The following is a 14,412-nucleotide window of genomic DNA, read 5'->3' on the forward strand; positions in this document are numbered from 1 at the left end:
TCTTTTCTGTGTCTACGTTGAAGGAATATTTTGAAATTAGAAATTTTTCCATAAATATTTTTTAAATTAAATATTACGGTGGTAATAAATTTTCGATAACGTAAAAAACTAACAGTAACATCAATCCACATATCTTAAGAATGATCCCATTTGAAAACCTTTAAAACACATATCAAAAACTAAAAGAGTTGAAAGAATGTTCATACATTTTTTGTTAGATACTCTGTATTATTATGGTTTCTTTGATACCACATAGAAAAGACACAACGTTCAGAGAGTCGCTCTTGGTTCTGTCTAAACTTAGTGACCTGACAATGTTTTAGTTTAATATGTACATGGTTATAATTTTTATGCCATATCAAATTGATAGGTCAAATATACAAACTACATTTATTATAATAGGTACTTCTTGTAAGCATAATAGAAGTTGTTAATCGTAAATAAATAAATAATTTCTTAATAATATATGAAACTTTACATCTAAAACTGATTACTGAACCATTTTCAAGTCGAAAACTCATAATAAATTAACCATACTCAGACTTCTCTCTATAGATCAATTGGTTTCTAACTCCCATGGGCGAACTCAAACAAAAACTTGTTATCTAGGACTAGGATCGAAGCAATTAGATCAATTATCGATATGATAGAATTGATTTGAGATTAAATATAACTTGTTGATTTCCAATGTCGAAATATCTTAATGGAATATTTCTGTTGTATGTTAAAAACGGTGGCAAATTCTTAGACCAAGAAAATAGATCCTCAAATTAAATTGTTAATATAAGATATTTCGAAGTGTCGAAAATAAATTTATAAAAAATTTTTTGGAATTATCGTCTGGGTAGAGATGAAAAAATTTGTTTTACTATTACTAATATTTACAAAGTAAGGGTAGCTAGAGCTAGAGAGAAATAATAATTACAGCTTCAAAAAATTCTAACTTGATTTTACGTGCCACAAAAAAGTTCAAAATGTTTTCCACCATTTTTGAATTATACAATAAAACTCTCTAATAGGATATGAAATAAAAATCCAAAGAGCAGAGGATTGGTTGAAAACAGAATTGGAAAAATTTAATTGGTATAAACAATTGAAAAAAAATTTTCCAAATTGAAATTAATTATTTTTTGAACGTATTCGAACTTTTTATATGGAAAAATTTTTCAGTGAGTTGCGATTTTTTAAAGCCGAAATTATCACCCTTTAAGCTCTAGATACCAAAGGTTTGTTAATACCAGGAATAGCGTGAAATTTTTTCTAAAATTCATTAAAAAAATTTTACCCTTACCCAAGGAATGATTTGGACACCTCAAAGTAACTTATTCAGAATTCACATTTTTTGGATAAATAGTTTGTTATAATTTTTAATTGAAAATACTTGTTTTATAAATCTGAATCTATTCGAAATATGTCATAAATTCTCACCAATGAACATTCCATTCAATTACACAAATCGTGATATTGCCAAAAATAAAAACCAATCCATGTCGAACTAAACAAAAAATTAATTTTTTACGAGCAGCTGAACGAAACTCATTTTGAAATTGAGTATGACTATATGCATGAAATTGTGCCATTATCAGTTTACAATAGAGCTTCACAATGGGTAATGATTCACATCAGTAGAGAATGATTCAAATTCGAAACAAAGGGAACTCGTTGTAATTATTGCAATAATTAAAGAGGATATGCACACAGAATGAACGTAGAAGATAGAATATTTGAAGTAATTCAACATTAAACGCTCTTTGATAAATATAAACATGATAAAATGGTTTGTCACTTTATCCTAGAATATATTTAGTAAATTCAAAGGGTGGTTGAATTGTTTATATAACAAATACGCTAGCGAGATTTGGGAAGGACGCGGAAATAAAATTTTGGTTAAGTTAAGATAAAATGCATTTTGGGAGAAAAATTGTTTTCCGCAAAAGGATGGCAGGAGGCAAAAAAATTTTGAGTTTAAAATTATAAAATGCATTTATTGATTATTATATTTCTAATACCGATACACTTGGAAAGGAATTAAACGGAAGCTTATTAAATTTTATATAAAAATAATCTATTGACCTTTTTGCGTAACAAAACGTCTTTGAAAGCCAAGATGTAAGATGCTTCCTTATTTTTCTGTCTCACCATAAAAGTACGTTATATTTTTCCAATTTATTCTTCTATCAAATATTTTTCGAAACACCAACATTTCTTTAGTTTTGAATAAGGAAGAGTGGGTTGCCTTTTTGAGATAATCTTTATATAGTAAAGAAAGATGGGATTTTGCCGAAATCCCTTGCTAGTTTGTAGATACCTAAATGGTATGAATTCCTGATTGTATTCTAATTATTTTATTTATAATCACGTTATCAGAAAGCTTGGATCCAGAGCTTGAAATTGGTACCTGTCTTTTCACGTCAAACGCATATTAAAAATTATTTTTAACTTTTACACCGATAAATTTGTTTGAATCAAGAAAATTGCTTATAACCTTCCATATAATGATTTAGATGTCATTAGAGTATGAAAATTTAGATATTAAAAATTTCATCAATTTTAAGAAGGCACTGTCAGAAAGGTTAGTTAAAACTAAATGTAAAAATTCAAAATTTTCCGATGCAATTCGTCAAAATCTTTGTCCGATATTAGATGAATTTATCTTTATTTAGCATGTAGAGATTATATAAGAAATTAACGCGACACAGGTTGAATGCATTTATTTTGGACCTCTTTTCCTGGCCCTTATTCTTCCTTATTCAAAACTTAAAAAGAGCCAGTTCCAAGGTCGCATTCGCAAAGAAATTTGATTGGAACATAAATTGAAGGTTTTTGAAAAACAATGCTTGTTTATCTGCAACAAAGTTTCATTATATAAGAGCAATTTCTGTCTAATTAATCCGATATTCAAATTATGATCAATAACTATTTTTTTATATTATATTTTTATATTAAATTTTTTTCTGGTTTCCGTTACCTCTTCTTGGGTAAATGTTTTTTTTTTCAAAAAATGCATCTTATCCAGAAGTGTGCGCCAAATTTCAATTTGCTACAAAACCTTCTATCTATATTTGGCTTTGCTTCCAGTACTAATAAATTTATTCTCTATAAATGAAATAGCCGACTAATTTAGTTTTTAGTTTTGTTCGCTTTTACTATTTATTTTCTGATGATAATTAATTATTATTAATTGACTATTGAAATGAGTACATAGATTGGATAAACATCACATTTTGTAAATGAATAAAAAATTCTGGAATCAACGCATTTTTCACATGTCATTCAAATCGTTTTGTTTCTCCTAACAAAACCAGTACAATCCATTCAAAAAAATGAGATTAGAGATTTAACGGTACACCGGTTGAAATTATCATTTTCATTAATTTTTTACGTACTTATTTACAGAGATCAAAATTCTTTCTACAACATATGAGAGCGAGTTTTTATATTTGATTTTTGAACATACTCTCCCTTATGCTCTACAAATTATCAAAAAAATAATTTTTCGGCAATTCATCTCTCCATTTGTCTGAAATCGGTTTCCGCCAAACATTTTTCTTGAGCTTTGGAACATAAAAATGGCATATGAGGCAATAAATTTTATCATAATTTAAAGCAACGTATTAAAAGGGAGATTATTATCAAAGAGCAAAACTTTTATTCAACAAATGCGTTAGAGATCGGCATCAAAACGTATCATGAAATCAGCATAATTTGGATTGCCAAAATACGGTGACAAATTTTGATCGAAAAAAGTGCTTTCACTTTCGTGGGGGTCCATTGTATATTCTTATATTCCCGATGAGTTGAAATATTCACGCAATTCGTTATCTCATGTATTATGCACTTTTATTTCAGCATCTTCGGTATTCATAATAAAACTTTCAGGTTAATTTTTTCGTAACCCCAGAAAAAGTCCGAGGAAGGCGAGTCTGGTAAATAGGGTTACTGTCGCAATATTTCGTAATTTAATTCATTGATTTCCACCAGAGTCTTAGAAGTTTGAAATATGGTGCGTTATCATTATGATAAAATGTTTTTTTGCTTGTATGAATCAGGTCTTTTCCCACATCCAATTAGTCCAAAACATGGTACAGTTTGGAGGTAATACATTTTTTTTATCCTAATAAAGCTAATACCGTCTTTCCCGATTTCTGGACATCATCACGCTTTGAAACTCAAGTACCGGACTCGCACTGCTGCTTAGACTCACACAAGATCATGGTGGTAGATCCAGGTCTTACTTATACTTATAAAACGATGCATAGTACTATTTTATCATTTATAAAATGCTCGATTTTTGTAAGTCCTTTATGTGTGTTGGAATTCCTTAATCTGCTGTTCAAATTGGAAAAAAACGAGCTCTATACATTTACCTATCAGTCGTCGTGTTGGCACCATGTCTTAACAAACATAATTTATTTTTTAATTCGTTCAAAGAATTTACAGTTTTTGTTTCTTTTGTGCCTTGAAATGAAAACTTATTAAGAACGTGATGTATATAACATAATCTAAATGTACAATTTCGAAGTTGTTATCATGTAACACACTGGATCTTTGCTGAGATTAGAAACCGCATCAGCATCAGATTTCAAAGAAAATTTTACGACTCATCTCACACATGCGCTTGTTAAATTTTATTTTCCCAATTTAAACTTCCACGTTTCAACAAAGTTCCTAAGTGACAAACAAGGTACAACAATCTTACTAGAAAATATATAAAATATTTCAAGTGATATCAAAAACTATCATTAAGTAAAATTCTAGATGACTTCATAAGTTTTTATACGTTTATCCACAAATATTTAGTTGAATGCATATAAATCCATTTGCATCGTGGTTCATAAACATTTTTGTTTCAAATGAATTTTATAGCACAAATAGAATTTCAAGTTATATAACTGGAAGTTTGTCAAGCATTTTAATATAGATGAATAAAATTTGATTTGTGATAATTTTGTAAAGACGGAGTGAGGAAAGGAGTACCATATTATAAATACCAAATTTGTCCCCCATATTAAGTAGAATTAAGCAGGATTTCGATTATACTTGCATGTTAGGTTAAGTTAGAATTAGAAGTTACATAATGAGAAAACTAAGTCGGTTTTCACATCTGTTTTCATGAAACTTTAAAAAGCATAAAATCAAATAAATTTTTCTGGCAATTAATGGCAATTAATTTTACATTAGGCTCATTCACATTACTTTTAAAAGCACGGTTATGTAATACTTAATGGAGTTGGATATGATAAGAGATACATCCCATTCTTTTTAAGAATTATAGGAACCGCACCTAACCAATGTTCAACTTAAAATAGTTCTAATCACTTGTATAACAATCCACTGCAATAGTTAGTAGTACGTTTTTTCTTAGTGTGCTTCATTAGTGAGATTTTAGCCATGAAACACTGTGACGTTCTGAAGTTTTGAATGCAAGCAAACAATTTTTGTTACATTCACTCACTACATACTCATATGAAATAGTAAAAGTTCGAGACTTTGTCCACCCTATACACAAAAGAATAAATAATCACAATTTATAAAGAACAGAGGTATTGCATCATATAACGAAACTATGGAGGGTAAAGGAAATAAATATGTGTATATGAAAAAGTGTTCGCTGAAATAAAGGTGGAAGCAAGTCGTTGAAATTTTCAACAATGAACTGCTTGTGTCAAAAATTATATTACATTTTTTATTACTACACACAATTTATCTAAAAATGCTACATTCACATCAAATCGTTTGTCTACACCTACGCCATTCTGGAAGGTTTTTGAACGGTTATTTATCGTATACAGCTGTTAGGTGACATCTTCTTACTTACGCACGATAAACCACAGAGCATTGATTTACTAACGATTTTTAACATAAACATGTCCATATCTATTTATGTATATCGTATAACAAAACCTCTGAAAAACATGAGCAATTCTAATTACATTCAATGACCAGAGGTTTTTAATTAAAAAGTAATAAATGATAATATATAGTTCGATACAATTGCAAATATAGACCCTGAAGACAACTATCTCTTTTTTTGTCGACTAAAAGTATCTTTCTATCTATCTATCTATTTCTGTGACAAACTAAACTAAGATAAAAAAAACGTTTCAAAATTAACAATTTATTATATTCCAGGGTGGAGACGTCGTCCAGGAAAACATATCGGCGAACGTCACCGACGACACCATCACGTTGGAATTTCAGAGATCCGACGGCACGCTTGTCACTCAACTAATTGACTTCAGAAATGTGAGTATACTCTACTATATAAGGAAAATATATATTCACTTTAGGCCTTATAATAACGTACCGTGAAGGAAGAATCCATAAATTAGAACATTTATGAAACAAATACGTTTAAGTTCAAGGAGATTATATTAAATAATACATGGTCTGATCAAATGATGTATTTAAATTGCCCGCATAAACTTTTCCGGTAATTTTTTTCCCTAGATTGGTGCAACTTTTTGATGTTCTTGTTTAAGCGCCATATCTTAATCAGTGTTTGATTGTCAGCGGATTGTATACGGTTTTACGTGACTTTATCCCATCGACATCTATTATGGATCAACTCGACATATTTTGGTTAATGTTTTGGATTTCGTGTCAATGCTAGACTTGTATGAAAAGACCTAGATCTTTCACAAAAACAACTGCGAGTTGAAGAAGCAAAAGAGATGCTAAACAATGAAGCTCAAGATCAAACGCAACATTACTGTGACAAGACGTGGGTTTATGAATATGACCTCGAAAATTGATGTGATGCTCATCGTTTTCATCCATTACAGTGGCTTAGTTAATAAGTTAATAAGGAGTAATAGTTGGCCGTTTTGAGGCGTCTGCATGAATGCGCCGACATTTCTCAACATGATGTCTTGTTCAAAAATGAAACGAGAGCTATAGCTCAGCTGCCATTTGGCTTCCTGCGACTCTTTATTTTTTTAAAAACTCAAAAATCCACTTCAGGTTACGCGCGAGTTCAATGAAACCACAAAAAGTAATTAGATTAAGCATTTGCATGATTTGAATGCGATAATAAAGATTTCTATTTAAATAAGTTAAGTTATTTTTTGTCAGTCCGGATTATAATTGATCACATGTCTTTTATGCCATAGTATCCAGTTTTTATCGAACACCAAACATACTGATTAATCAGTTAATTACATAATTATGAAATATCATTTCATCAGTATTTCCTTCCAACACAAAAACACTACCTATAAATATATTTGGAATAAGTTTTCCTTTCACCCATTATTCAAAATTTTCATAGTTTAGCTCTTTATGGTAGTCCTTAGATAACCAACCAACGCTTTCACCTGTAAACATACAAAGATCTTCACTAATGGGCTTTAAACTCCTGAATTTTTTTTTCGTCTCTCCACTTTTATTGCTAGTGTCACTAGAGTAAACATTTCATCTGTATAAACAATTGTCTTTTCTTCCATATTGGATTTAGTTACGTTGTACTTATATTCTTAATTCTCATCCAACTCAAAGTCATTATAATCGAATTTTATCTAATAATATTGATGAATTTTCCTTAGCGTAGTTATTCTTTCGATGTTTTTCTTGCCTGTGTCAGGTTGCAATGCTAGTGATATCCTGCACCGCCTCAAAACTATTATTTCTGACAGTTAACTGTAAATATAAAAACTGTTTGACCGGTTTTAGAGTATTATAATATTATGCTCCTCTTAACACGTATTACTTTCGCTTATTCAAAACATATTTCTCATAAGAATCGTGCTAAACAAATTGCTCTTAATTTACACGCGTCTTTAACTATTAGATAGTTAGAGACCGTAGATACGGCAGTTGGTATAGAAAAATCGAGTGTTACAAAAATTTCATAAACATTTCAATTCGAAATAACAACTCCAAAACCTGCTAGAATTTTGATAATAAGAAACCAGACGTCTAGACGCTGGAGGAAAGGTAATTTTCAGTGATGAAACACATTTATTTGGTTACAATATCAAATCCAACAGACTGTTTGACACCCTTCTAGATATTTTGTCACAAAAAATGGCACTGGAAACGCTGTAGGAATATTCCATCCATGAAATATTTGATATATTTCAACACGACTTGGCCTCTTGTCAAAATTGAAGATTGGTCCACACTCCTTTCCTCCAGGAAAGTAATTAAAAAGTGCTTGATTGACCTAGTAATCCATAATCCATAAATTCAGTTTATAACTCATAACATATTCTCAATAAACATTAAGAGGAAATGGATTACATTACGATGGTTGTCTGAAAGGTTACAACGTATATCTAAATTCTAAAGGTCGATTACTAAGCTAGAATAGTCGATTTATAATTAATTAATTTACATTTGTGTAAACATGATGTTAATATAAATTGGAAAAACTTGCACCAAAATATTTGTATTAAGAGTATTGTATTATAAAATTCGAATTATGCACGCTCGTGACTAATCCCACTCAGAAAACATTTCACATACCACTTAAACTCTACATAAGTTTGACAAAAGAAGTTTTCAAATATTTACTTTCCATAAAATATAAACTCTCATTTCCAATAGAGTTGGCGTATAAGTCGAAGGGCGAATCCCTTAACCCACTAGTTGTAAAGTCTCTCTAGAGTACCATAACCAACTTTTAAAGTTTTAGAAGTTGTTGGAGTGGAAAGAGAACGGTGTCTTTTTAGGTGAGTGAGGGATCGAAATAAATTTATTTTAACTTTTCAAAATAAATTACGAAATGTACCTTAATATACGCTTTCGGATTAATTCCAACTAAGAATTGAATTATCTTTCTGTGTAAAATTACTTTTTAAATTTTATGTAAGCAGAGTTCAGAACCAATTGTATAAACATTGTGTAGCGTTTAAGATGGAGACAACTCCATATTCTTGTTATGGAATTTGAATGTGATCATTATACAGTAATAATTGAAATTTGAAATTGTTCCTCTATCAGTTTACGAAAAGTACCAATTCTCGTTTATAGAACTTAATCTTTCGTCCTTACCATTATTAAGTTGATATGATGAATTGAGGCATGTGCTTGATTATTACAGACGATGAGATAACGTGGAGTAGTATCAAGGTAAATTCCACACACTCTTCTTCACAAGAGTATTTGATAGTAGTTTAAAATAAATTCATATCGATTTCTATTTATCATTAAAATTCTCAAAATTTCGTGAAACAAACATTTTTGAGTCTATCTATGCACCATTAATCTTATTTCCATTTAGTTTTCTGACGGATTTACGGATTTTTACTTAAGTTTTGTTTTGTGTATTTCAATTTTTATTCAATTGTTCCAACTTACAATAAATAAATAAATATTACACTTTTTGTTTCTAAAATAATCTTAAAAGTAAATTAGACAAAACAATAAAAAACTTGAAACAAAATAAATTCTAATCAGACGATGATATTTTATAAACGTTAATTTTCTTCTCATTATCTTCTATCTCAAAAAATATTTGTCCATAGACGATCGTCATGATTATTCTAAATTTCGATGCTACGTATTACGTTAAAACAAAATACCTCAGGGTAAAAACATAAGACAAGTGGAATGCCGTTATTGAATTTGTACTTTTATCCAGCGAACCTTATTTGTGTCTTACCCGGGGGAATACACCCGTAGTCGATTTATCTTCTATATATCTCGCGCCAGCCGCAGAAAAGATGAAGGGAAAAAGGAATTGGCTATTCAACCAACATTCGATCAGTGTCGTATTTAGAATCAATCAAATTTAATAATTAGAGAAGAATGTGGATTATACAACACAAATTTTTATGCTTCAATCTTCAATACCTATTCGGCAGTAATATAGTTTTGCAAATATTTATTTATCGATGCTTTTGACACATCTTTGAAAAATTTGCATATTTTTTTTGGAAATTTACCAAATACTAATACGGTAAAAGTAACACACGTAGTTTTGAAAACTTTATCAGTCAGGTAACGTCCTCTATTGTCAATACTTTACCTCAATCTATTATTACAATTACCTTCAACTCTTTCTGGGATATAAAAGTATCTCTGACATTCCGAAAGATTTGAGTCAGGTTAATCACTAAACGTCGTCAGATATCAGTTTTGTGGTATCTTTACTATTTGCGAAGACTACAATTCCTGGTCTCATATCACCAATTTCCCTGCTACAATGTATGTATGTATCATCACTAGTCGGCTTCTCCCTATATATGAGGGTTGTTTGAAAAGTTTGGACCTAATCAAGAAACAAGACATTTTTTCCGTGATCATTTTTATTGGGAAATGTTCGTTCGAATGCGCTTCTGGTCAAAAGTGAACAAATGCATCACTCGACGCGCGGATAGCTTACACATGCACGCAACATCACTGGTTGTTGCATTTTTTTAGCAGTCCTGAACGCTCGTCGTCAGTCAATTCGGCTGCCCAAAATTTTGCAGTTGTAAATGATGGTGCAGAATTAAATATGGATTGACAGCTCAATAATCAATTTATTCTATTTCCTAATCGTCACAATTCACTTATACGATTGTCAAACAAAAACTAAGCGTTTCAAGTTTCAAGTTGAATATTTTAAAACAACCTTGTACAAAAAATCGTTATACGTTATACGAAAATATATAGAAAGAAGCTCTTAGAAATGGATGTACTGTAGCAATATTAATTATTTATGTCAATGTCATTTCTGATCCTACAAATGATCAAAGTTGTCAACGTTTTCCATATCATTTTTTCAGCTTTTTATAGCAGATTCTCAGTTTCTCCACTTTCTTCTTCGTATTCCAATTTTTACCCATTTTGAGTTGTGTTAGATATTCCGCGCTCTGTTTTTGCTGTGCCCAAATCAATTTCTTATATTGCACGATCTGTATTATTGATCTGATATTTTTTCTTTAGATATATTCTCATATTCTCATTACTTCTAGTAATGGTTTCTAGAAACCAATTTTAATATTTGGCGATGGATTTTTTAAATTTTACTAAGGTGTTTTTTTTTGTTCGTAAATTCCACCTTCCATCTATTTTTCTACGCAAAACGCTGTAAATTTTGGTAAATAAAAATGAGGATTCAATATATCTTATGTCAAGTTTGAATCAGACTGACCAAAAAACTATAAATTTTAATGAAAAAAGAATTATTTTTCGAATCCAATCCATTAATTTTTATGTCGATTTCCCCTTAGATAATAGATAGAAAGATATGGTTAATAGATATGGTTTAAAAATGGTAAGCTGAATCCGTTCGAGTTATTTTTTTCTTATTCTTAAAAGACATTAATTATGAAGGTGGAGGTGGTAATATTAATTATTATTTTGACTCAGTCACAGGTACGAAAAACCAACATTCGTCACTTATTATTAGTACAAACAATTGGCGAGATTCTTGTTCAAAACAGAGAATGGTATCAATTTTGCATGTTCAAATTTGTTTCTCAAAAACATATACATGCATTAAAAATTTCTTTTGTGTAAAGAAAATTTACAAATTTTTGTTGCCCTTCTTAACATTTTATTGGCAAACAAAAAATCAACAGTGATTATAATAAATATCATTGAGGCTACTTGTTTTTCTCTTGGCATTAGGCGCTTGCCCCTCTAATTTCGTTATTCAAAAGCCAATATTTTATTCAAAATATTGAGTACTTAACACATTCAATAATAAACCATTCATTATAATGAGAAGATACTAACTTTATTTTATTTGATGATTTTGGGATCGTCACGAAACGATTTAGAAATTGTTTATAACTGTTTTTGCGTGCAGATTCAGACTTTGCACCGTTTTTGAAACGATCCTGGAAAATGTCAACTCGGAACAATTACGGTTTAAGCTCTCGATAATATTCTAGTTTCATTGTGATCTGCTCAAATCAAACGCACACGTTTAATTCTAAACTCTTATTAATATTTATTAATTAGACCAAAATACCACAAATCGAACATGGATATTGAAATTCCTCATTATACAAATATAGTTCATTACACTTGAACTCATTGGCAATCATTCTTGCATGAAATATTTACATTTAAACACTTCCTATAAATATTTTTACCGGTAGCAGCAATAATGCGATGGTAGCATTTTAACTTAGTTCACTAAACTGTATTGCATACCATCACATCACGACCATGTACCGAAATTATATTCCAGAAAATCAGATGAAACGTTTTCAAATTAATCGTCAATTTGTGGTTGCAGCATTTTTAGTAATAAACATGTTCGTGTCTGAATGTTTTTTTATTGGAACAAATCTAATATGTTCAACAATACTAAACAATGCTACGCTGATGGTTTCAGACATTTCTTTATCTGAATTCTCTAGATTTAGGATTGAATTCGGTGAAGTTACATCCGTGTCTCTTCTGTGTTTTTAGGCAGAAAGAAAGTAATGTTGATCTACGAGTTGTGAAAACCAATCATCCTTCTATAAATGGAGGCATTATTTCAAATAAATGGAAGTGATTTGTATCACTTCATTCCATCACATTGTTATTTATTATCTATTGATCGATATATTTAAGTAGAAGAGTAAACGAGATTCAAAATGCCTTAAAACTGTAAAATATGGATTGAAATTGATTACAGCAAACTATTCATTACTCCCAAAATAGAACAGTTAAAGTTATGATAGAAACTTAACATTACGAAATTGGATCTCAAGCTTTTCGAAATCAATAAAGTATCAAAAAACCTAAAGCCAATTAAATAGAAGTTGTGATAATCGACAAATATATGCCAGTAATTGAGAGAATTCTAACAGTTATAAGAAAATTTACTGAGGATTAGGAGTAAAGGGAAGAGTAAAATTCAGGGAAGACTTAACGAACAATCAAATTACACAGCTCTACAAAAAATGTGGTTATTGATATCTTTTAATATGGCTAGTGCCCAATAATTTTGTCGGCTTAATAATGATAAAATTTATTTTTCTAGACAATATTAGAATTCTGCGCACCTACAAGTGAATCTGAAAAAGAGGTTATGTGTTAATGCTTTTTTCAATTTACTAAATATTCATTCTAACATATTTATTTTGTCTTCTAAAACACAAATTTGCTGCGCAGATAGTATTTATAGTAATTATTTGGTATATTTGTGATATCTATGTAACAACAAACATACCACAGATTTTGTGAAGGAGGTTTATGTTTAATATTTCGGTTTCAAAATGGACAGTTCTATATCGGATATTTACATTTATGGACAAAAAGGAGAACGTCCTAGACATTTTAATAGAAATTAAACGTTGAGATAACCAAAGCTATAGTATACGCAATGAAAATCTCCCTTACCCCGTTTACGTTTGAAAAAGCAACTCGCTTGCCATTAGAAACAATTATGTTGCCAAATTCATAGAAATCGGTACAGGCTACCAGTGAAAGTGAATATGAAGGGTATACGAGTACATCTTGTTCAGAGTTCAAAATTAACTCGGTTATTTAATAAGTAATCTCAATATATTAAAACAAGGACCATTTAGCCTCAAGATTGAAAGAAACAAAATAATTGGCACCAATGGTAACAGTTACAACATTTTTTATTGAACATGAACAATCGGTGTAGCTTCATTCTCTGAAGACGATAACTTGGTTATCGAAACGCGTGTCAGACAGTGTAATTGTGAGTGTTAGTATAGTGATGGTGTAAATACTGTATTCAATTGGTGTAAAATAATGATATCGTGGATCGTGAATCAGCATGTAAATTTGCATATAACATTAGAAAGCAATTGAGCGATTCCTTTTTATTGAAGTTTAAAATGTGCCTTACTGCACAATGAAAATAAATTCGCATCAATTCCAATTGTCAATTGAATACAACTGAACGAAGAATATAAATTTTAAGTTTCAATGTGATTAAAATATCACGTCGCCTTATCATTTCGCAATCTAATCATTCTGTCTAATGCTTCACCGTTACATTGAGTGCTACTACATAAGTTTGTCCAGCAGTAAACATCTGAAAACATAGATAAACGACAATATAATTAACAGTATGGATTAACATCTTGAGGATAGTCGATGCCCAACGAATAATGACAATTTTCAGTGATTATTCGATATACTGATTTATACATAGACAGTAGACTGAATTTTTCAGAACGCGTGTTCGGAAGAAAATAATTTAATTAGGATTAGGGGATGAACTTATTGAATTAACGTATTATCAAGGGTCCCTGATAAATATAAAAAAATTAAATTTATCTAATCACGCAAAATATGGAGTCTGCATAATTTTATTTAATAATATTGATTATAATTAGAAAAAAATCGTTAAATTCTATCCCGTTGATGATACGATTTTATGAAATTATTGTATTATCATCTGTCTTTGTAAGCATGCGAAATTATGAATTGAATCTGTCGTCAAAACTGGGTAAAAAATCGAGTTGCCATCCTGAAGACCTCAGAATTTATTAATATAATTATTAACAG

The 14,412-nt window shown here is 30.2% G+C and overlaps 1 protein-coding gene across 1 annotated transcript in view; it reads left to right on the top strand.

The window, feature by feature from the left end:
• LOC130443727 (out at first protein) overlaps positions 1 to 14,412 on the top strand; it is a 230,430-nt gene that overhangs the window by 125,246 nt on the left and 90,772 nt on the right. Inside the window, exon 2 of the mRNA XM_056778489.1 lies at positions 6,133 to 6,246. Coding sequence (XP_056634467.1) covers positions 6,133 to 6,246 — 114 coding nt within the window. The remainder of the gene's footprint in view (positions 1 to 6,132; positions 6,247 to 14,412) is intronic.

This window comes from Diorhabda sublineata, chromosome 5 (genome assembly GCF_026230105.1).
Source record: "Diorhabda sublineata isolate icDioSubl1.1 chromosome 5, icDioSubl1.1, whole genome shotgun sequence".
NCBI lineage: Eukaryota > Metazoa > Arthropoda > Insecta > Coleoptera > Chrysomelidae > Diorhabda > Diorhabda sublineata.